This window comes from Daphnia pulex, chromosome 2 (genome assembly GCF_021134715.1).
Source record: "Daphnia pulex isolate KAP4 chromosome 2, ASM2113471v1".
Lineage (NCBI taxonomy): Eukaryota > Metazoa > Arthropoda > Branchiopoda > Diplostraca > Daphniidae > Daphnia > Daphnia pulex.
Window position 1 is genome coordinate 6,560,863 of NC_060018.1, and position 20,850 is coordinate 6,581,712.

General features: G+C 37.1%; 2 protein-coding genes and 2 long non-coding RNA genes across 9 annotated transcripts; 2 read left to right on the forward strand and 2 right to left on the reverse strand.

Moving 5' to 3' along the window:
* Positions 1 to 75: 75 nt before the first annotated feature.
* Positions 76 to 2,274, forward strand: LOC124210092 (beta-parvin-like). Its single transcript, XM_046608406.1, has 7 exons — positions 76 to 253; positions 567 to 656; positions 724 to 897; positions 1,015 to 1,112; positions 1,302 to 1,592; positions 1,656 to 1,911; positions 1,970 to 2,274. The coding sequence occupies exons 1-7, from the start codon at positions 136 to 138 to the stop codon at positions 2,044 to 2,046; spliced, it is 1,104 nt and encodes a 367-aa protein (XP_046464362.1). The 5' UTR covers positions 76 to 135; the 3' UTR covers positions 2,047 to 2,274.
* LOC124210137 lies at positions 2,039 to 2,878 on the reverse strand. The gene is made up of 2 exons (XR_006881180.1): positions 2,600 to 2,878; positions 2,039 to 2,530 (listed from the first exon to the last, which is right to left on the reverse strand). It is a non-coding gene; the product is annotated as an uncharacterized LOC124210137 (long non-coding RNA).
* Positions 2,879 to 3,012: 134 nt separating this feature from the next.
* On the forward strand, positions 3,013 to 15,645 carry LOC124210056 (protein cycle-like). 3 transcript variants are annotated; one of them, XM_046608356.1, is made up of 19 exons: positions 3,013 to 3,176; positions 7,159 to 7,496; positions 7,762 to 8,074; positions 8,757 to 8,855; positions 8,943 to 9,041; positions 10,125 to 10,215; positions 10,296 to 10,352; positions 10,879 to 10,968; positions 11,702 to 11,794; positions 12,579 to 12,696; positions 12,799 to 12,972; positions 13,291 to 13,409; positions 13,474 to 13,640; positions 13,716 to 13,854; positions 13,917 to 14,035; positions 14,115 to 14,194; positions 14,295 to 14,377; positions 14,439 to 14,642; positions 14,729 to 15,645. In XM_046608356.1, the coding sequence occupies exons 3-19, from the start codon at positions 8,007 to 8,009 to the stop codon at positions 15,194 to 15,196; spliced, it is 2,268 nt and encodes a 755-aa protein (XP_046464312.1). In that variant the 5' UTR covers positions 3,013 to 3,176; positions 7,159 to 7,496; positions 7,762 to 8,006; the 3' UTR covers positions 15,197 to 15,645. The 3 variants fall into 3 exon arrangements, with proteins under 3 accessions (XP_046464312.1, XP_046464322.1, XP_046464311.1); XM_046608355.1 differs by lacking the exon at positions 3,013 to 3,176 and adding an exon at positions 4,832 to 5,135; XM_046608366.1 differs by lacking the exon at positions 7,159 to 7,496.
* LOC124210110 lies at positions 15,180 to 19,298 on the reverse strand. Of its 4 annotated transcripts, XR_006881179.1 has the most exons (5): positions 19,004 to 19,298; positions 18,819 to 18,917; positions 18,301 to 18,447; positions 17,935 to 18,025; positions 15,180 to 16,972 (listed from the first exon to the last, which is right to left on the reverse strand). It is a non-coding gene; the product is annotated as an uncharacterized LOC124210110 (long non-coding RNA). The 4 variants fall into 4 exon arrangements; XR_006881178.1 differs by having other exon boundaries at positions 18,819 to 19,298; XR_006881176.1 differs by having other exon boundaries at positions 18,230 to 18,447; positions 18,819 to 19,298.
* Positions 19,299 to 20,850: the final 1,552 nt, after the last annotated feature.

Here is a 20,850-nt window from a genome sequence, read left to right on the forward strand (position 1 = left end):
AAAAGAAAAAAAACGCTCGGCAGATGGCGCTGGAAACACTGGAAATCTAGTCTAACAATCCCAACATGTCCCAACTAATTTTCTCCATGAATAATCTGCGTGGAACGCGGACGGTGAACAGGAAAGGTTACGAAAATGTCTTCTCCGTCCCGCCCAAAATCTCCACACGGAGTTGCTCAAAAGAAAGACGACAAGGAAGAAAGTTTTTGGGATAAAATCGGAACTCTTGGAAGAAAAAAGAAGATCAAGGAAGGTTTGTGTTTTATTTCAAGTAATAATACTACTAGCTATAAGTTTGTTTAGTTCCAATTTTCTATTATTTATGTTTACCTCCCACTCGCATTTCTGTTCTACTACATGTCCTAATATGGTCATTTGAAAATCAGTTGCTTGAAAGGGCGATTAATTTCACATTTTCGTGAAACATTTTGATAACAATAATTTGTTTTGATTTAGTTTATCAGTGTTGTACAGTTTTGTATTTCATTAGACACAGTATGCAATGTTACTTAGTGATTAAAGTACAACATAATTTGTAAGATCTAATTAAGTTTATTTTTACACAGTACAAGAAGTTCAAGAAGAAGGGAAAAATGCCATCGATTCTCCAGGCAACCCCATGGCACCTTCCCTGCCACCTGAAGAATATGCACTTGGTAACTTGTTGATATCATTTCATGGTAGACTGCGGTCAACTCATTCAAATGTCTGACAAACTCACAGAGGAAAATGAAGAAAGGTCTATGGTGGAACCCAAATCTATGGAGGATATTAAACTGAAAGCCTTAATCGCTGTTCTTGTTGATTGGATCAATGATGAACTTGCTGAACACAGGATGATTGTTCAAAATGTTGATGAAGATCTCTATGATGGACAAGTACTCCAGAAATTGCTAGGTAAATAGTTCTGTCTTTATATATTGTCTTTATAGAGTTTTAGGATCTTTAGATGATAAAATGTAATATGATAACTGATATAAGATAGTAATAAAGCAATTATATGGTTTCTTTCAGAAAAACTTACTGGCCAAAAGTTAGATGTTCCTGAAGTGACACAGTCTGAAGAGAATCAAAAGCAAAAGCTTAGAACTGTTCTTGCTTATGCAAATAGAGTAAGTTACTAATTCAAAAAAATAATAAGTCAAGGCAATCATCCTTCTCAACTGCTAAGTAATCTTACTTCATTAAAAATTGATTCTCTCCGTCAACTTCAGTTTTAATCTGTGCATATATCTGTAAATATGCGTAGCATGAACAGTGGATACCTTTCAATTTTAACAATGTTCATAATTTATTCATAGGTTTTAGGCCTAGGTCGAACATCACCTGCCCGATGGAGCGTAGAAAGTATCCACTCTAAGACATTAGTATCCATACTTCATCTACTGGTATCATTAGCTCGTCAGTTTCGAGCTCCCATCCGGTTGCCCGAAAACGTTGTTGTGAACGTGGTTGTGGTTACCAAAAAAGATGGGGTCCTTAGCCATCGTATTGTGGCTGAGGAAATAACATCCACTTATGACGACCTTGGTGTGCGATGTGAGAGAGATGCATTTGACACCCTATTTGATCACGCTCCTGATAAACTACAGGTATAGTGTAATTAACTTTTAAAGAAATTCTTGAAATGATATGTATAAAATTTTTCCAATTAGGTTGTGAAGAAATCGTTGGTGACCTTTGTCAACAAGCAACTTAATAAAATCCATCTTGAGGTTACGGATTTAGACACCCAATTTCATGATGGGGTTTTTCTTACATTGCTGATGGGAATGTTGGAAGGGTATTTTGTACCTCTTCATGAGTTCTTTTTAACGCCTAAAGATTTCGATCAAAAAGTACATAATGTGGCCTTCGCGTTTGAACTAATGCAAGATTCAGGTCTACCCAAGCCTAAGGCTCGCCCCGAAGGTAAATAATTTTAGATTCTTTTAAAGATTGTAATTAAATTTGGCTTTGGTTTTTATAGACATCGTAAACCTGGATCTGAAATCAACCTTGCGTGTTCTATACAATCTGTTCACTAAATACAAGCATGTCAACTAGTAATAACTTAATTTTTTAGAGAAACGTCCACAAACTTGCTCTAAAGTTTCTTCTGACGCCATATGACTGATATAAATGCTGCAATATCTAAAGCTGAAAAATCCTTGATAACTGTTTTTACATTGAAATAATGTCTTGAAAATAACATAGTTTAAAATATTTCCTTTTTCACGCACATTTTAAAATGAAATTATGCTTTCCATTGTTAATAAACCATCTTTCCAAATACTTTGGTCATTGACACAGAAATAGTATGTATTTTATTTGACCATTATCAAACCATCTACTTATTATTCCTGAATAATAAAAGTTGCTTAGAGACACGTCTACATATAACCTTCTATACTTTAAAGATTCGTTAATTTTTATTGAATAGTCGCTAACCGAGTTAGATTTATGTAAAGGTCATCCAGATAAGCATAAGGAATGGGCGGAAACGGGCCAGACTAAAGGTGTGCTTTCTTGCCATGACATTCACATTTTTCTTAGAAATAGAAACTTATTAAAAAACAGGATTCTACGCAGTCCCAGTTTAGGCATAAAGTTCAGTTACCTTACAGTGCAATGAAGCGGTACAAATTTATAACGGAGTCGTGGAAACGACAGGTAGAATTTCTTTTGTTTCAAGGTAGACTTATTTTCGAACATGATGGGGTGGAACCCTAAAATATATTTTTAACATTACATTTTAATAAATACTATTTTCTTCCGCCTTTGATTGAAAGTAAGATTTATGTGAGCGCAAGCGCGAATGACGCCTCACGGTCACGGAATAACGGTAGCTAAAAAAATTATCTGGTGCAAATAATTTCCTTTTTTAATTCTCTGCCAAGAATTCAGGAGGGAGGAACGTATAAGGCATTAAGGTGACAACTGATAAGGTCTTATAAGGAAAAAGGAAAATGATGTGATGATTACATATAAACATGTCAGCATTGAAAACTGGCAATGTAGCATCTCTTACGAACGCACCACAATGGCGCGACTTGGTGCATTAACTGTGATTTTTGTTTGGGAAATGTCTTAAATAACTAACGTTATCGGGCATCGTGATCGTCGTTTACCCATAGTGGACATAACCATACCTGCCCCGATTCAACTGTGCAAAACTGTCTACAAGAAAGCCCCTGGTAAGAAGAAATTTATGCTTATCTTGATCAAAGTCCTTGCAAGCCCTAGAGAATTTAAGAAACAATTGCATTTGGCTATGAAAAATCAGTTTGTTTACAAGTACCAGACAGTTTGTGTAGCCTTTGAAATTGCACAGTAGTCATACACAGATTAGCGACATTATGTAGCCTTCTTAGATACAGTGTGGGTGAGCAACGTAGCCTCGGTCCGTGAGAAATCAGAAGTGGGTAGAGAATCAGCATCAGCTGTTTCCTACCCTTGCGAATTGGCGGGAATTTCGTAAGATTTTAAGTCTCAAGATTCACCATGTCGAGATTTGATGAAAATGAATCTTAAAAAATGTTTAAAAAATCGCGGAGTTTGTACGACGTACGTTTATTCGACCAAACTCCTGTATTTCTGGTATACGTGATCGAACGGTGTTATATAAAGTTGTGTTTTAATATTTCTGGCTTGATCTCGATAAGTAATCGTTAAATTGATACTTTCTTTTCTTGGGAATTTTATATTATCTGTGTTATTTGTTTTATATTTATTTTAATTATCTGCTACATGTTGTGGATGTATAATGAAGCGTCAAACCTGATACTTTCTAAGGAGATCAAGTTTCGTCGTCGTCTTTCATTTGAGGGCAGCACTGTCAGGTCTGCCCTTAAAGCAAATCGATATGAATTAAGATCGATACGTTTCGCTGTAAAAGAAATCGATAAGGAGTCTATTTGGTTTGTCGCCATCCTACGCCTTCGATCGTGAACTTTAAGACTATTGCCATTTTCCTGAATGTTTATAGCTTTTGCTACAAGCGAGCCTATTAAAGTGCCTCTGTTGTATGATAGTAACCGATTTGTTTTGTTTTAACATGCGAACTAAACATTTTTTTACACTCTGACATAATTGACTGAATTCCGGCGGACATTTTCACACGCATAATTTCACAATGTGCGAATCACTCGCGTATGCAATTCCTTCCAAATTGTCATTTTGTGTTTAGGATTCCAATTGCTTTTAAAGGTACAAATTTCGTCAAAGACAAGTTGGTTGCCCTTTCTCTATCCGCCCCATAATATTTTTCCATTCGCAACGTCTACTAATCAATCGACAGCTATTACATTACAATTTTTTTCCTGAATCTTCTACCTTAAACATCTTCCTGAGAATAATAGAATAAAAGGATCGACAGTTTTGATTCCACGTCTGGCAAATGTCGCACCCGTGCAGTGTAGTTAGTTAACATGCAGTAACAAATGTCTGATTTGATTGATTCGGCTCTTCCTGTACAGCCAATGACAATTTGTAACTGGAGTAATATGCGCTTCATAGAAGCGACGTTTCTTAGGCAACATCTTCCTGTACAGAAAAGAAATCGCAGCAGTTTGGATTCGTTTGGATTCCGTTATCGAAAACTGATGATTTTCTGATTCAATTACTGCTGTCCCATACACACGGAAAGAAATTCCATTTGTTGCCAATCGATACTAGTTTATATTTGATCAAGTGATGAGCATCAAAGGTCGGGTCATTTTGAAGATAAAAATTCGGAGAGGTGGTTGGAAAGGAAGTGGAAAAACCGAGAAAGTTAAAAGTTAAAAAAAAAAAATTAACTTCAACCCTGAAAGTATAGTCTTCTGTCAAACAAACATGGTCGGCGTTGTTGGCTATCGGTTCTTATGGTTCGCGTTACCGTCAGGATGTGACATAGCGTATGCCAATGCCAGGTACTATGGCCTGTCAGGATATGGCTTCAGTCAACTCTTGGCTTTCGTTGAAGGTAGAACCTTTACTCATGTCGCGCATTTCATTTCTTTTATTTCTGTTTCACCATTTCCCGAGATATTGTTGAACTCCCCAGTGAAAACAAACTAAACATTTGCGTGACTTAATCGTTCAGTTCCGAATTCAAGCATGTTTTCGTATGAAAGATAGTTTGTTTCGAGTGTATAAGGAGTTATGGATCAGAGGTAATGCGTTTAATCGTGTTCTTTTGTCTCAACGAACCAATTTCGAATCTCCCTTCTGTGGTACTCTCAAATCTCCGTTTTTTCTTGAAAGAATTTTTTAAAAATTTCGAATTGAAAAAAAAAAAAATAATAATAACATTACAGTAATTGTGCGAAAGAATCGGAAAGTGCAGATTCAATATAGAAAGTCTAAACCCTTTACCTTAAAAAATATAGCCTTGCGTCTAACCATCGTAACGGGTTCTTGTGTTTTCAGAATTGAAGAAAATATTGCAGCTTGAATTTCTTATTCCAAAACAAATAAAGTATATTCGTAATAAATCCTTCTTTTTTTTCAGTCTATATATATATAATATACCGGTTCCCTTGAATAATTTTAGTTTTCCATGATGCGAACCGAACTGTGCGAACGCACGTAATCGCACTTTTCTTTGATTTTCCATACGTGTTGATTTTGTGCTCTTTCTGTCAGCAGAGATTGCAACACACGCAATCTCTGTTTGAAGTGGACCAAATAGGAAACTTCTTGTGTCGCGCTTCTCAATCAAATCCACAGGTTTTTGTCATAACCCGATTTTTTTTTTTTTTTTTCGTTTCGAGCGTTGTCTTGGGTTGAATTCGCATTGCAGCGCAAACTCGCATCGATTTCGATATTAATGTTGCTAGAGTGACGTTGCTGGTAATAGTCAATCAAAATGGTTGACTGGCATTACAAAGGCGGGGGAAACGCGCATTCAAATTTACGTCACTCGGTGAAACCATAGCAATCAAAGTTGTCGAACTCAGTGTTCTGGTTGGATTACGTTTCCCAATCAATTCCAATGCCTCCTCCACTTTAACTTGTATCTGCGTCAACTTAATTTTTTCATTTGACTTTACAGCGATGTCATGTGAGCAACAACTTAAATTTCAAAATTTTACTTTGGACACAGACCCTCCTCGTGATACCTAAAATGGTCCGGCATCAAATGTAAAAAAAAAAAAAAAAAATCTTGATTTCTCTTTACTTTTTGCAAATATCTACAAAAGATGAGGTTAATAACCGTTAAAACAAGATTTCATACCCCCTTACGACGAAATGGCCGTTTGGTAGATGCGGGAACTGCATAGCCTCGACTTTTTCAGGCCGTCTGCTGCTTGACACTCCATTCGGTCATATTCTTAGAAAAGTGCCGCTTAGAAATCAATAGAGCAACTCAAAAGAGAGCAACGTCGTGCAATTGCCAAGACCTGCGAACTGCGAATCCCCGTGCCGGCAACACAAACTTCTATGCTGCCATTTTTAAAATTTGAAAATTGCTTGTTTGTTTCTACAATAACCGTTGTTTGCGGTTAATTACTTTATGCTTTTATAAGCTTTCATTAAGTGCTCTATATATATGGCTGCGCATAAGCTTGCTTTCAGTTAATATATTCCTGTTTAGAAAAATCATTTGCGCCATTGCCGTAACATTCAGAATTTTTGACTATTCATTTCTGCGTTACCAGCGTAGGATGCCGTGATATGATTCGGGAACCGACTTTCCAAGTTTATGTCCTTTGAAGTCGCTCTGATTGTTGATATTGATTTCGCAGACGTGCATGGGACCCTTTTTTGTGAGTCGGTAGAGAAGGAAACACACCGCCTACGATTTATTCGTCTTATTACGTAGGTTGCGGCTTTACACGGAACAGAAAGCATTAAACTCGAAGGTAGCATATGGTTAGGTCCTGCGGTTTTTTATGGTGTAGGCTACTTTGTTCGGAGTGATATTATATTGTGTTATCATATCACTCACTATTATAGTGTAATCACACATGTCCGACATTCTGTCCGTGCGTCGTGAAGCTATAAAGGAGATGGTTTCATCACTTATTTGGTTAAAATTTGCATACGTGATCGTTATGTCGCAAATTTCATGCGCTACGTGAGAGTTGCCTCGGTCTTTAGTGCTGAGCATTGTCAACCAAGTGATATGACCTCATCAACTTGTATATATTGGAATCGTTTTTGATCGCATCGGCACACATATATTTATCTTAGACCCAACTGTAATGTATTTGGATACATTGATTGGACGACTGGTCTTCTATTGAGCGAAAACTCATCAGAAGTTTACCTGGAGCAACAACATCAGTCGCAACAGCATCAGCATCTGCTACCGCAGCCAACTCCGCCCACTGCACTTCCTACGACAATTGCACTACCTCGACCTCCCACACAATCACCTACTCATCTAAGACTTCAGCCTCAACAAGGACTTCCCATCACTTCCCCGCCACTGTCTTTGTCACTAACACCAATCGTCCAGCTAACCAACACGTCGACTCATTACACTCCTAGCTACACAATTGCTCCGACGACGGAAATTGTGATAAATAGTACGGCCTATACACATTAGACCCAACAACCCCACTCTAGACATAAATGTTTAGAATTATAATTTTGGTACTTTCAAATTGCTGGATAAAATGACAAATTAAAATAAGGAGTAAAAGACTAAAAGGGAATATACAATAGTATTCAAGGAAATTTAACCTATAGAATATTGCAAAATTGATTATTTGTTCAAATTCTTGCTAGTTACGTGGAAAATGTCAATTTCCTTTCAAAACCATTGAATAAATTCTCTGAAAACATTTGCAGGGTCTGCGGGTAGTTATCAGTTGCAGCAGAATTTGAGTGCCGGTCCGAACTATCTATCCCCGTTTGGAGAATCGTCTTACAATACTGATCAACGTGCGGTTAGCTACAACCATCGCTATCCGTTTGGCCAACAGTTTCAAAGTGCTGCGACAGTAGCACCGCCTGACCCCGTTGGCTGCTCTTCCTTGTTCCCTGTACCCATTCCAGGACCCAGTCGGCACCCTTCGTCGGATTCTTTCCCCGTCATGACAAGCCGCACCAAATCCAAAGGGAAGGATCGCCTCTCCAACAAAAGAGGAACTTCGGTTATGTCGTAAGTCCGTAATAATTGATATCATTTTAAGTGATCTTTATTGACTTGATTTCGTTTCAAGTGATGTGGGAGTAGTATGTATAAGAGTCAATTTCAAATCTATATACTAGCCAGGCTGAAAATCCCGTTTTCACCAAGTCACGTACGTTCTATTGACATTAGTGATCCAGTCCTCTTCTTTTTATACGAGTTGCATGATGCACACAGTCATTTAATGTGATGGGTTCTATCGATCTACTGAAAGGCCAAATAATACAGAAAGTTGTCTAAATCCCAATAGAATCTGGAATAGTCTAAAGAATCATGAGTGCACCTATAATGCCAAGCACTCTGAAACTCAAAAGGCGTAGCCTACACGTATTACGCTCACTTGTTTAAAAAATAAAAAGATTCGAACGCCCTCGTAGCTCTTTCCGTTTGTTACCTTGTGACATACTGTATCATCTACGGATCTAGACGGGGTATTACAAATGAATAACCTAATAAAATTATGATGGCTCATTTTAGTCATAATTCATTCAAAAACTGGCGTGGTACGTGTACACCTAATGTCATGTCAACATAATCCTTAGTCGAGTTAGATTGATCAATTATTTTTCACTTTTAGTCTGACCTGTCAAACGTAAGATAACAAATAAGAAACGTAATACCTATTTTTTTTGTTTTTTCGTGCTTTTTACAGTGAGCCAGCTGAAGACTTCGGTAGTCGTAGCTCGAAATTTCAGCGTTCACACTCGTCCTCATTAGCTGATTACGATGATATTCAATCACATTTCTTAAGGTAGGTCGACTTAATGTTTCCTCTTGTTATTGAACGGAATGTGTCAGACTTGCTCCGGTATTTACACGATATTATCGATTCAAACAGAGATGTAAGTCGAGACGAAGATGAACCAGAAGATACGAGGATGATGACACCGTCTCCTACACCATCAGATGAGCCCCGAGGAAACAGAGGCGGTGGAAGGTAAACAACATTCCTTGGCATAATATTGTTTTACCTTGAACCAAACTTGGAATTGTTTTTTTTTGTTTTTTATTTATTGTTTCTTTTTTCACTGCCATTCGTATTCTAAACATTCCAATGTTGTACATAAGTCTGACGCTTGGCTGAATCAAGACTAATCTGTACTAGTAGCCTCGAGTTAATCAACCATCTTTTCAGTATAGCTTGATGCCTCTGATTGGGAATGTTTGCATTCATTTTGTGCCATTCTTGGACGGGGATTTTTGTGGGTGGATTATCCCTCGTATCTAGGTTACCACACCTCACATGGACTTGATGATTTATTCTGATATTCATTTTGATTTTGTTTAAATTTTTTTAATGGGAAACTAACCATATAATTAAAATTGTTTTTTTTTCTTTGTGTTACGTAAAACGTCGTTGTTGGTCTACAATTCACAGTTTTCCGCAAGTGGGTTTCATTTCAATCGATTATTTGTAACTGGCTTAAGAAGACCTGGCAGTGCAATTGTTCAAACTCATATAAAGAGAAGTTACGACGTAGGGTGCCTAAGAATTCCTCAGTCCGTATGACGTCAACGTCTGGCGTTTCAATTTGGTCTTTTCCGCGTTACTTTCGTCACGTAACCGTTGAACGAGCGCAAAAGGGGAAAAGGAAGGCAAACCGAAACCCGTTTAGTGCTTAGGCGTGGTCTAGATTGCAATTTTTAAAATAATCACAATAACTGTTGACTTTTCCTGTACTGACGACGACGACGACAATGGCAGCTTTGATTGCAACCAAATAGGGATTGTGGAATGTTGATGGATATCGTCGAATTGATGTGACGGCTCATTATTTGTAACTAATTTTATATTCGTACAGCAATCAAATCCTTTGACCTTGAAGAGACATTTTGTTTCAACTCAATTTCGCATTCTGGTTTCTTTGTTATGTAAACAACAACCCTGAAACTGGAGCACATAAATTTAAGCTACTTAATATTCAACATTGACTTAGTTAAGCTTTAATTAAAGTTAAATAATACATTCAAACTAGTGATTTGTTTGATGGCGATTTAATGCAAATCATTTATATTTTAGGCAGAATCACAGTGAAATTGAAAAACGACGAAGAGATAAGATGAACACATACATTACCGAGCTGTCTCGAGTGGTGCCAATGTGTATAACAGTGAGTTTGCCTTTTCTGAATTAGAGACTATTTTATCAAAGTTGAAAATGTGAAAATCTTCATAATTCATATTTCCTTAGATGTCGCATAAACTCGACAAGCTGACCGTACTCCGCATGGCTGTTCAACATCTTAAGGTAGGCTTATATTAATCCTTCTGGATCCGAATAATTTAGTAATATTACTGAAGTTTATTCGTACTTTGGTTCCTTCAATAAAATGTAGACTGGTCGGAATGGGTAACTTGGCATTTAAAACCTATGCACAATTTATTAGTTTATTCAACGTTGAAAATTCTTTTGATATCCATTTCACAATACTAGTTAACTATTTTGATTATGAAATGAGCTCTACTCAAACTCCGCAAAATGGGAAGGTGGTCCTTTATGTTTCCTTGTAACGCGCTAGGAGGAAACAATTCAAGCCAATTAAAGTGTGGATGTCTAAAAATAATTTAATTAAAAAAAACGTTATAAAAGTTGAATACAAATATTTGTTTTCCTATATGCGTGTAAGCAAGCTTGCGTAAGCAATAAAAATAACATCGCCGTTCAGCGAAGAACAAATAACAGTTTTCTAAATTTCAAGTTACCGTTTTGTTTAAAGGAATCTTTTGAAACTTGACATTTTCTTTTTCTCTTTTCTTTCATTGATTTTTTAAAGACTATTCGAGGTGCCATCCATTCCTACACAGAGGGGGACTACAAGCCCTCGTTTCTTTCTGACGAAGAACTCAAGCGTCTCATCTTGCAGGTAAAGTATTTCTTCGCTCTTATTATATATTAACGAATTAGACGCCATTCTGATAAGAAATAGTGTCCAATTTAGATATAAGTTGACAATTTCTAGTATGTTGTAGATTTCTTTGTACTCTTCACTAAATAAAATAAGGACTGCTAATGCGCAGGTCCTTATATAGCTACTTATTTCATGAATATCAAAACCGTAAGTGGCGTTGTTTGTTCGTTGAATATTTCACCCCTTAATTGTTCGATGCCCTAATGGTTGAGCTCTATAAAGTTAAAAAAAAACGTTTGTCACAATCTCACAGAAAAGGAGTAGAATTTTATCTGTTTGGGTAAAAGCGGGTTAAAGTTTCTAATAAGTTCTTGGAAAATTACATTACATGTTAGACATGCGTTAGATTCTGAATACTTCCACATTTATTTGATTTTATATCTTCAATCGTCGCATGCATTATTTTTCCGCCTTTCTTTCTGAAATTTTTTTTTTTTTTACAAAAAACTGATTTCATATGGCAGATTTTTTTCTATTTCTCTTCACACCAAATAACTAGTCTATCCAAATTTAATTTAAAACAACGGAAAAAAAAAGTTCCGTGCTTCCGTCCCATCTCGTTGAAACTTTCGCAACAATTAGAAACTTGAGACGTTGCATTTGATCTGTACGATTGTTCTGGACATTTGATTTTAAAATTAACACCAGTTAGACAAAAAACTATAAATTCCTATAATTTTCCCCGTAGTCTGCTGATGGTTTTTTATTCGTCGTGGGCTGCGATCGAGGAAGGATGTTGTACGTCTCCGAGTCAGTGTCTCAAGTGCTCAATTATTCTCAGGTAAAAAACAAACAAAAAAACAAAGAGTTGGCTATGCAATTTGAAGTAGACTACTTTAAGCTTTAAATTCATTTATACCATTTTACATTTTTATGCGGTTTCACGCTGAGAATTCTTTTTGGTTGACAAGTAATTGTGGAAATCAAAAGTAGACTTTGTTGGAATGAAAGCACCAACACTTTTAAAAATGACAAAAAATTGTTTTTGTTGTAATATTTTAACGAAATTTTTGACTCGACGCCAAACAGTTGACAAAGTGAAAGCATCACTTCAAAATCTTGTTTTGCCGACTGCATTAACATCCACTACCCCACTTTAGTAACTTGCCATTTTTCTTCGGAAAAATACATTCTCTGGTAAAATTGATTTAGCATAAATCGATATTCTATATTTGAATCCACCACACTAAATTCTTATATAGCGCAAGCATTACTCATCCCGTTGACATTTAATTTTGATTTTTTCAGAACTGTTCCCCTGTTGTTTAAAGGGTTGCGTTTTTATTGGGAAAACAATTAATTTCCTCACCTCTTTTGCTTTGGGCCGTGGTTTCTTTTGTTTCCTTTTCTTTCGCCCTTCTAACCAAAAATCGTTGAACAACAGAGAAGGTCGGACTCATTATCCTTAACCACCTTACCAGACTTATCCAATTTTTGTCAAGCTTTCAAATTCAAAAACGAAAGTAGAATACATTTCATAATTCAGTTTTTAATTTACCTGCAGATGTAGTTGTTCTATGTTTTTTTTTGCTTCATTTTTATTTTTTTTTTATAAATGTTTCCAGGGTGATTTACTAGGCCAAAGCTGGTTTGACATTTTACATCCTAAAGACGTCGCCAAAGTGAAAGAACAGTTATCGTCGTCTGATCTCAGTCCTCGCGAGCGGCTAATTGACGCCAAAAGTAAACACCGATTTCAAATCAAATGCAAATTAATGATTAACATTTGAGCGGCGAATTTATTCATATCCTGGCACATTACGACACTGTATAATTATTTGACAGCTATGTTGCCCGTGAAAACTGACGTTCCTCAAGGTCTGTCTAGACTCTGCCCAGGAGCTCGCCGCTCATTCTTTTGCCGCATGAAATGTCGAGCCGTCCAACCAGCTAAAGACTCGTCAGATGCGTGTGGCATGTCATCATCTAAGCATAGAAAAACGCAAAATATTAGCAAAGGTAGGCCGGGAACATTTTCAATGAATTTCTTATTCTTCGATTCTTTTTGTAATTGGTTATCCACTTGCAGCAGTTAGAGTGCTGTTGGCACATATACTAAATAGAATTTTTCTAATAAAGCTTTTTTTGTAAGGGTTAATTTATTTTTCATTACTTACTTTACATTTTCATAATTAAGCATAGAAATGGTGTGGTTTTCCCAAGGTTTTTCCCATTTGCTACCCACACCATTTACTGGTGTAATGGTGGTGTGCGTAGTATGCTTGATAGAATAAGTTAATATCGATCAATACTTTTTTATTTTGTGATTTTCTGTAGAAAAAAAGTTTACTGTGGTGCACTGTACTGGCTACTTGAAATCTTGGGCACCCGCAAAAATCGGAGTTCACGATCAAGATGCCGAAGGAGATGTGGACGCGTGTAACCTTTCATGTTTGGTATGACATCTCACACGCTTTCGTTCTAATTAAAATAACCATTTTCATTTGTATGTTTTAACAGGTAGCAGTTGGTCGGGTTCAACCGTCAAATTTACAAAATTACAAACCGAGGGGAACTCCTGGCAAAGAAAGTTTAGTTAATGACTCGTCACTTCGGCCCCGCTCTTTGAATTTTGAATTCATATCACGTCATACGATTGACGGAAAGTTCGTTTTTGTAGATCAACGGTAACTTAATTATTACTATTATGATTTTAAAATCCATTTTCTGCTACATTGCGCTTTTTACTTTGGTGGGTTTAGTGCTACCCTGTTGCTCGGACTCTTGCCACAGGAGTTACTAGGCACAAGTATGTACGAATATTATCATGTTGATGATATTGTGGCCCTAACGGAAGTTCACAAGTCTGCTCTTCAGACAACTGAAACCGTTACAACTGCGGTATACTACATTTCAGCAACTCTTTTTCTCTTATAAAATCGTTACACACGATCTTCCACTAGGTTTACCGATTCCGTGTCAAAGAAGGCACCTTTGTCCGGCTCCAGAGTCGCTGGAAATCTTTCAGAAATCCTTGGACTAAGGATATCGAATTCCTTGTGGCCAAAAACTCCTACATAGAGTACGTTTCTAGTTGCAATTAAAAAATACTGAAATAATTGACGTAGTTTTTAACAATAATTATTACTTGTTACCAATAGGGCTGAATGCTCAGATGTCGCAAACTCCTGCATGGATTCGTCCTCTGTGAATTTTTCCAACAGTGATATGTTTTATCAAGGTATACTACATTTCTCGTTCGTGAATAAATTTAGTTATTTGAGTTGAGACATTTTAATGAAAGAAATGGCTTTCTAAATCTCATTTTGATATTGGTACAGGTTCAGGAACAGGCAGTAACCAAACAACTTCAACTAGAGTTCGATTGTTTAGCATGGAAGTGGAAGCTAGTAAAATTGGACAGGTGACGTTCAATGTCATCATTCTTCGAGGACTAGGCATAAATATTTAGATTTTTATTGCAGACTGTGGCTGATGAAGTTCTCGACTTCCATCGCTCAAGATCACGTTCTTCGGCGTCGGCCATTTCTTCTTCTGCTGTCCGTTCGCCAGGATCGATTATTTCTTGCTCAGCTACTGCGTCCCCGTTTTCCAACGTTGGCAGTCCACTGGACTCGGAACCCAACTACCTAGTGACGGGAGTTCTTCCGTCTTCATTTTCCAATGAGGTATGTGTCATACTATTTCACTATTTCCTAATCAAATCTAGTCGTCTATTAAATTGCGAACGAAATTATGACGATGTGTTTTGCAGGATATGCGTCGTAATCCAATTTCAGTGGTTGGAAATACTCCAAGTGTTCAATCCACGACATCAACTACGATGAACACGTCAACTAATTCGGAATCGGTAGCGGCCATCCTCTCCGTGCAAGTGAATAGCAACGGCAGCGGAAGCAATAGCAGCGGAAGTAACAGCGGAATGCGCGGCAACGAAAACAACCATCACAACCGCAACAACAACCACAACCACGTCAAAGTCAGGAACAACGCTCAGCTATTACACATCCTGAACGAAGCCGGTTTACACGCCGACGAGGACATGATGGAAGTGATTGGCGGTCTAATGATGGACCAGTCGCAAAGCTCCTCCCGTGAAAATAGCAGCCCCGGTGATGGTAACGACGAAGCAGCTATGGCGGTTGTGATGAGCCTCTTGGAAGCAGATGCCGGACTCGGCGGACCTGTTGATTTTTCCGGCCTACCTTGGCCATTGCCTTAAGATTTTGGGTACACGATCCTTAGGATTTTGGTGATCACTCGTCTGTTATGTGAATCATAAAACACCTGAAGAACGACGTCAGCTATTAGTAGGTAGAGTTCACGGTTTGGGTGTAAGTTTACGAATCCAAAGTCTCAAATGAAAAAGAAAACTTTGTTTTTATTTTGTTTGTTTTTTAAATCAGCGTTGATTCGTTGTTAAGTGTGCATTTTTAAAAATCATATGTGATCTATTGAAACCAGGTGTAGCTATATACGTTTTGCACCCCCAAATCAACAACAAAAAAAAAACGCAAATTATGTGTCCGGAAAATGTAATGGATGTACCTGATCCCTAAAAATACGATTTTACTCGATTGAAATCTTATTCCCAGTTCACTGTTTCCCGTGAAATCTGTTCAAATATAGAAAGAAGAGGCTCTAAGATAACAAATATATATACATATATATGTATATAAATTTCTAGTTTTTTTTTGTTCTTTATTAGTTAAATAAGGAACGAAATTGAGAACTATGAGAATTATAATACAGTATCACGCGACATAGTACAATCCCAATTTTGCTCTTTAAAGTTAATGTGTTGATAAAACTCGATACGATGATACCATGTTAAATCGTCCATTATAAACGGAATTGTGAAGCTACTTTCATTGTCATACCTTATACGTATGAAATTATCAAATGCATAATTCGTATAATCATCAGTATACCGTGTGTATGCGTTTCGTTATATGCTATTTACCGCAGATTGCACAGGTACCAATGTTATACATAGTAAAATTAAAACATGATTATTCTTAATGAAAACAAGTCGAAAGAGAGACTGAAAGAGCAAGGGATTTTGTAACCCACATGTTACGTACGCCAGGGTAAATCAAATACTCTGTTTCATTATTTGTGCGCTCAGTGCATATGCAAACTTCATAAGCAAAAGCACTGCTAAAATATGCTTTTCAATTTGCGTGTTATATGTGTTGAATATTTGAATAAAGAGCTTTTTGAAAGCGAAACAAAGAGTTCCAAAGTCAGCTGGTTTCTCCAGTCCATGGCAAGTTAAATGAAAAAAATAAGGTAAAATGTTATCCTTTCTTTCTTAAAATTGCTTGTTTTCCCAATTAAAAATAGTCTTCTGAGTTTTAATTGCACCGGAATTAAGTTTTATTTTCTAAATCTTCTAACAGGCTTTCAGAAACGACAAATTTCCCCTGCAGTTTTCTCGAAAAAAGATTCAATATTGGGATACCAACGGATACCAACCGATTAAGCTAACGGTGCTATTTTCACTCGGCGCATTTGTTCAATTCGCAGTAACTCTCGCTAGACTATAACTCCTTGATTGACGCAATCAAGGTTGACCTTAAGTAACAAAGAGATGTCGGCAAAGCTGAAACCTTACATTCATGACCGCACCCCAATAGACTGGGAAATGGCACTTTACTACAGCAGGTGACGAAATAACAAGTAAAACATGTCTTGTGATTTGCGGCACCCGTATCTTCTCATTCAAAAAGAGTTACAGCCTTCCCAGAGAGGAAACAGGTGAAAAACACAAAGATAATTCACTGCGAAAAGGGGCAAAAAATGGGGATGCAAATGAAGTAACAGCAAGAATTAAAGCTAAAGAGGGGGGGGGGAATGGATTCTCACCTGCAAGTGAACTCCATTTGTTTAATACTTTAATACCTTATCTATCCGAAGGCCCAACAAAGGACCGTGATGACCGGTGGTGCCCCGAAACTCCTGGCTGCTCCATCCTCATGACAAATGACGGCATAATCTAATCAAATGAATTGAAATCCCAATCAATAAACCAGCACACAAAGTATAGAAAATATTCACAGAATCGAAACCTCTCTTAACTCGTAATTAGTAAATATGTGATCGTGGCATGAAAATGGTTCTACTAACACTCTAACAGACAGACAGATTAATCATCAAATGGTTTCTGTTGCCCGCTTCGTTAACCAAAGACATTGTTAGCCTCACCTTGTTTTAAAAACTTGACCCCTGAGGGTAACAAACATACAAAATCTTTTCAATGTAGATATTGCTATGTCTATAACCCTGCCATGATTGTTAAAACCAAATAAAAAACCGTAACGATACAATAATAGGGGCTCATTTCATCAGAGAATGAGCCTTAAATAGAAAATGGTTGAAATATAACTACATCTTGTTCGTGTCATAAGACAAGTATAGGCCTACTCAGTATCCTTGTGAACGGAAAATGTTTCACTGCTTTTTAAAACTTCACGCAGTTCCCCAAAAATAAAAAGAGCATGGGCAGGGCCCCGGGGGAAAGTTCAAATCCCATACTAGGGAAGTTGATCAAAACATATTGTGCTCTGTGAAACTAGGAGAAAAAAGCACTTCACTCTTCGTTTACGGATTATAGATGGGATTGGAGCTAAAATTCGATTCGACGTGAGTTTTAAAATAAAAGGGCAGCTGGAAACTACTTCCATCAACAGGCTGATTCTCAATGCCTCCCCTTTTAAATGAGCAGAACATTTACAAAGTAAGTCTCATTCGAGCATAGCTATTAAGCCATATCACCTTCACGAACCCGAAAATGTCTTAAATTAAAAAAATCAATCACGCAATCAAGAGAGGAAGTCAATAACAGAAGGCAAATATTAAATGATTTTCAGCGTTTTTAATTATAACGAACAAACCCTATCCTATTCATGGTTGAGCGACAGTTACATGAAAATGTAAGTAAACGTTGACTCATCTAACCTGATCATTCCGATTGAGATGGCAAAGATCCGGTTATACGACGTCGGTGTAGTTGTAACTTGCATTCTATTTTAACCTCAAGCTTGTCTACCTAAAGACATAAAAATAAAAGATTTGAGTTAAGTCGACACAGAAATGAGAAAATGATATTAAATAAAAATGATAGCCAATAAGATGCTCTTTTGCGATAGCCAAGATGCAGTTAGAATTGAATTGTTAAGCATCGAAAACAATTTCTAGCCATTCATCCCAATGTAACACTGTTGAATCACAAATGCGCTGAAAGTTCGTTTACCATATTAGAGCTCAAGTGAATTGCTCGTGTACTGGTTGACATGCGTCTTGTGCCGCATATCCATACCCAACTTGAATATGACGAAGGAGCTTTCGACATCTTTTCTGATTTCTCACGAAGACAATTTCTTCCCGGATGTTAGTTTTTTCGTCAAAGATGCGATTTACAATGAATCAGCATTCGCGCCGATGCCGTTGGTGATCCGAAGATTCCAGAGTCTGATTCTAAGAGAAATAAGGAATTTCGTTAAAATATTCAGAAAGTTATTTTTACTTAAACACACAATCACAAGTTCCTATCTAGACTGGAGACTTCTTTTTATTTAAGACAAACATTCTGACTGGCAGGCACTGAATGTTTGAGTTCACTTCATTAAGTGAATTTGTCCTACATTTCTAAATTCTTCACGAGTAGAGATAACTTCAACAGTCACTTTAAACTCTTAGATTTGCTACTGTTGAATTGGAGCCAAGTGGTGTGGTGATTTCGACATTGTAAAAACACAGAGAACAAACTCTTTTTGTAGCACTCATTTTCTTTTAGCAAGGGAAATTGAAAAATGCAATGCAGCAAAACAATCCTCACTTACCTCACTTGTGGCACCAATGTGATCTGGGCACATGGGCTGTTGGTCACCACGTTAGAGGGTAACATGGAAACCCGTGGGTAACGCACAATCGGGAATCAACTGCAAACATTTACGTGAACGGACTCATTTGCAAAATACTCACTACAATCAAACATCTCAATGATTGAAACTTAGCAACAGTATACCGATCCGCTGATAACCATCTTATGTCCTGTGGCATGTCGTCTCACTTGCCTGTTGCGTGTTGCCGCCTTAACAACTTTTACATTGCGGAGTGCAGACGAACTTCCGTGACCGTGACGGATCGTGAGAACTAGCTAGTGCAGTGTTGCCCTTTTACGAAGCTCAGTGAGTAAAAATAGTTTTGATTGATTTCGCACTGATGGCTCGACTACAGAAAGTAATCGAAAATTTAAAAAATTTGAGGAATTGTTAGATAACGGTAAACACGAAAATGACGCGCTGCGGTTTCGAATGACATAAGTATTAGTACAGAGGCTCGTTGGATTATTGTTGTTAGCGAGTCAGATATTGTTATTGGCAAGTTATTAAACGTCACATGCTATTTTGATTGTTAGTTTGTTTAAATGAAACAAAAATCACACGCTTCGGGTACTCTTGCTAACACAGCACACAGGTAACTGTCAATTTCGTTATGTCCATTTGTTCCCGCTAGATGGCAGAAATGTTGTTTTTCTGGATAAAAATAACATTTTTTGATGGCGCATAATAACGTGCGTGCGAGACATAAAAATACTTCAAGGTAACTCACGAAATTATTCGCCATCTACTGAGGGAATAAGCAATGTAAAAATATTAAATAGAAATATTATAAAATATTTTGGCTTAAAATTCAACATTTTATATTTCTACTTAAGATTCAAAAATTGGCTTGAGATTCAAAATAACCACAGGGGTGGGATTTTTTATTCAAAATTTTAATTAAGATTTAAAGATAGGGTAATTCAAATCTGTACCATAATCCCTGTATAATAATTTGGGGTAAATCAAGAGTGAATCATTGATACGTAAGCGGTAATATGGTAGCCTAGAATTCCGAGGAAAGTAACTATCAAGAAAGATTAAAGTTCTTTTTTATTCCTAATTCCCGGTTATTGCGTGCCATCCGGTTCCGTGAACACGTTTCTAATCGTCTGTTCACCTTTTCCTATTCGTCGGAACCCACTTTATCTTGTGTGGCACATGAACTTTTACAGCTGAGCATCGAAGAACATTTGGTGTTGAGGGAAAAAGGGCCTACCACTTCCGGTCCCTTCCTCTATCGGCGTTATTATTTCAAAGAAACGGGAGGATGCAATCAGGCGCCGGTTTGAATCCGACTTAAACATAACTGCCCTATTTTCCGTGTTGAACTTGAAGTCGATTAAAGTTTAAACATTTTTACGTCTATTTGTTGAGTAAATCGGATAAAACTTTATGTTTCGCTGTCAATTACTTAATAAAGTAACAAATAAAAATATTGATGTTCATTCCCCTGTAATTTTAAACCATTTAAATTTGTTATAAATGATTTTTTCTGTTTATGCGAGTCTATTGCGAGTTAAGAATTCGCATTTATTGATTATAAATATTTTATTACGAAACCGTCGTCCACGAAATTTGAAATTAAACTTAAATGATTTCTAATCCGAGTTTATCCTGTGAAATGAGACCAAAATAATTTCGGAATGCCTAAAATAATAGCGCAATCAGAATGGAGTCGATTCCTCCAATTGATTCGAAAAAGGAGATTTGACAAATTCCAATCGCTGCGCTCACCAACAGCATAATCAATTAATGTTCTTTGTTTGAACTGGGCTTTCGCTTGCCCTTTCTTGCTGCTGATATATAAATAAATATATGCATATATTTACGTCGCATTTAGGGCTGTGCTATTTATACGACAGACGTTCCTATTTTGAGGAGGCAACAGGCTCATCAACACTGCGACGACTAGCGTCGTGAGCAAAGAAAAATGCGTGTAACCAAGGCGATATAGCTCCCATGGACCCCACCACCATCCACATGATTT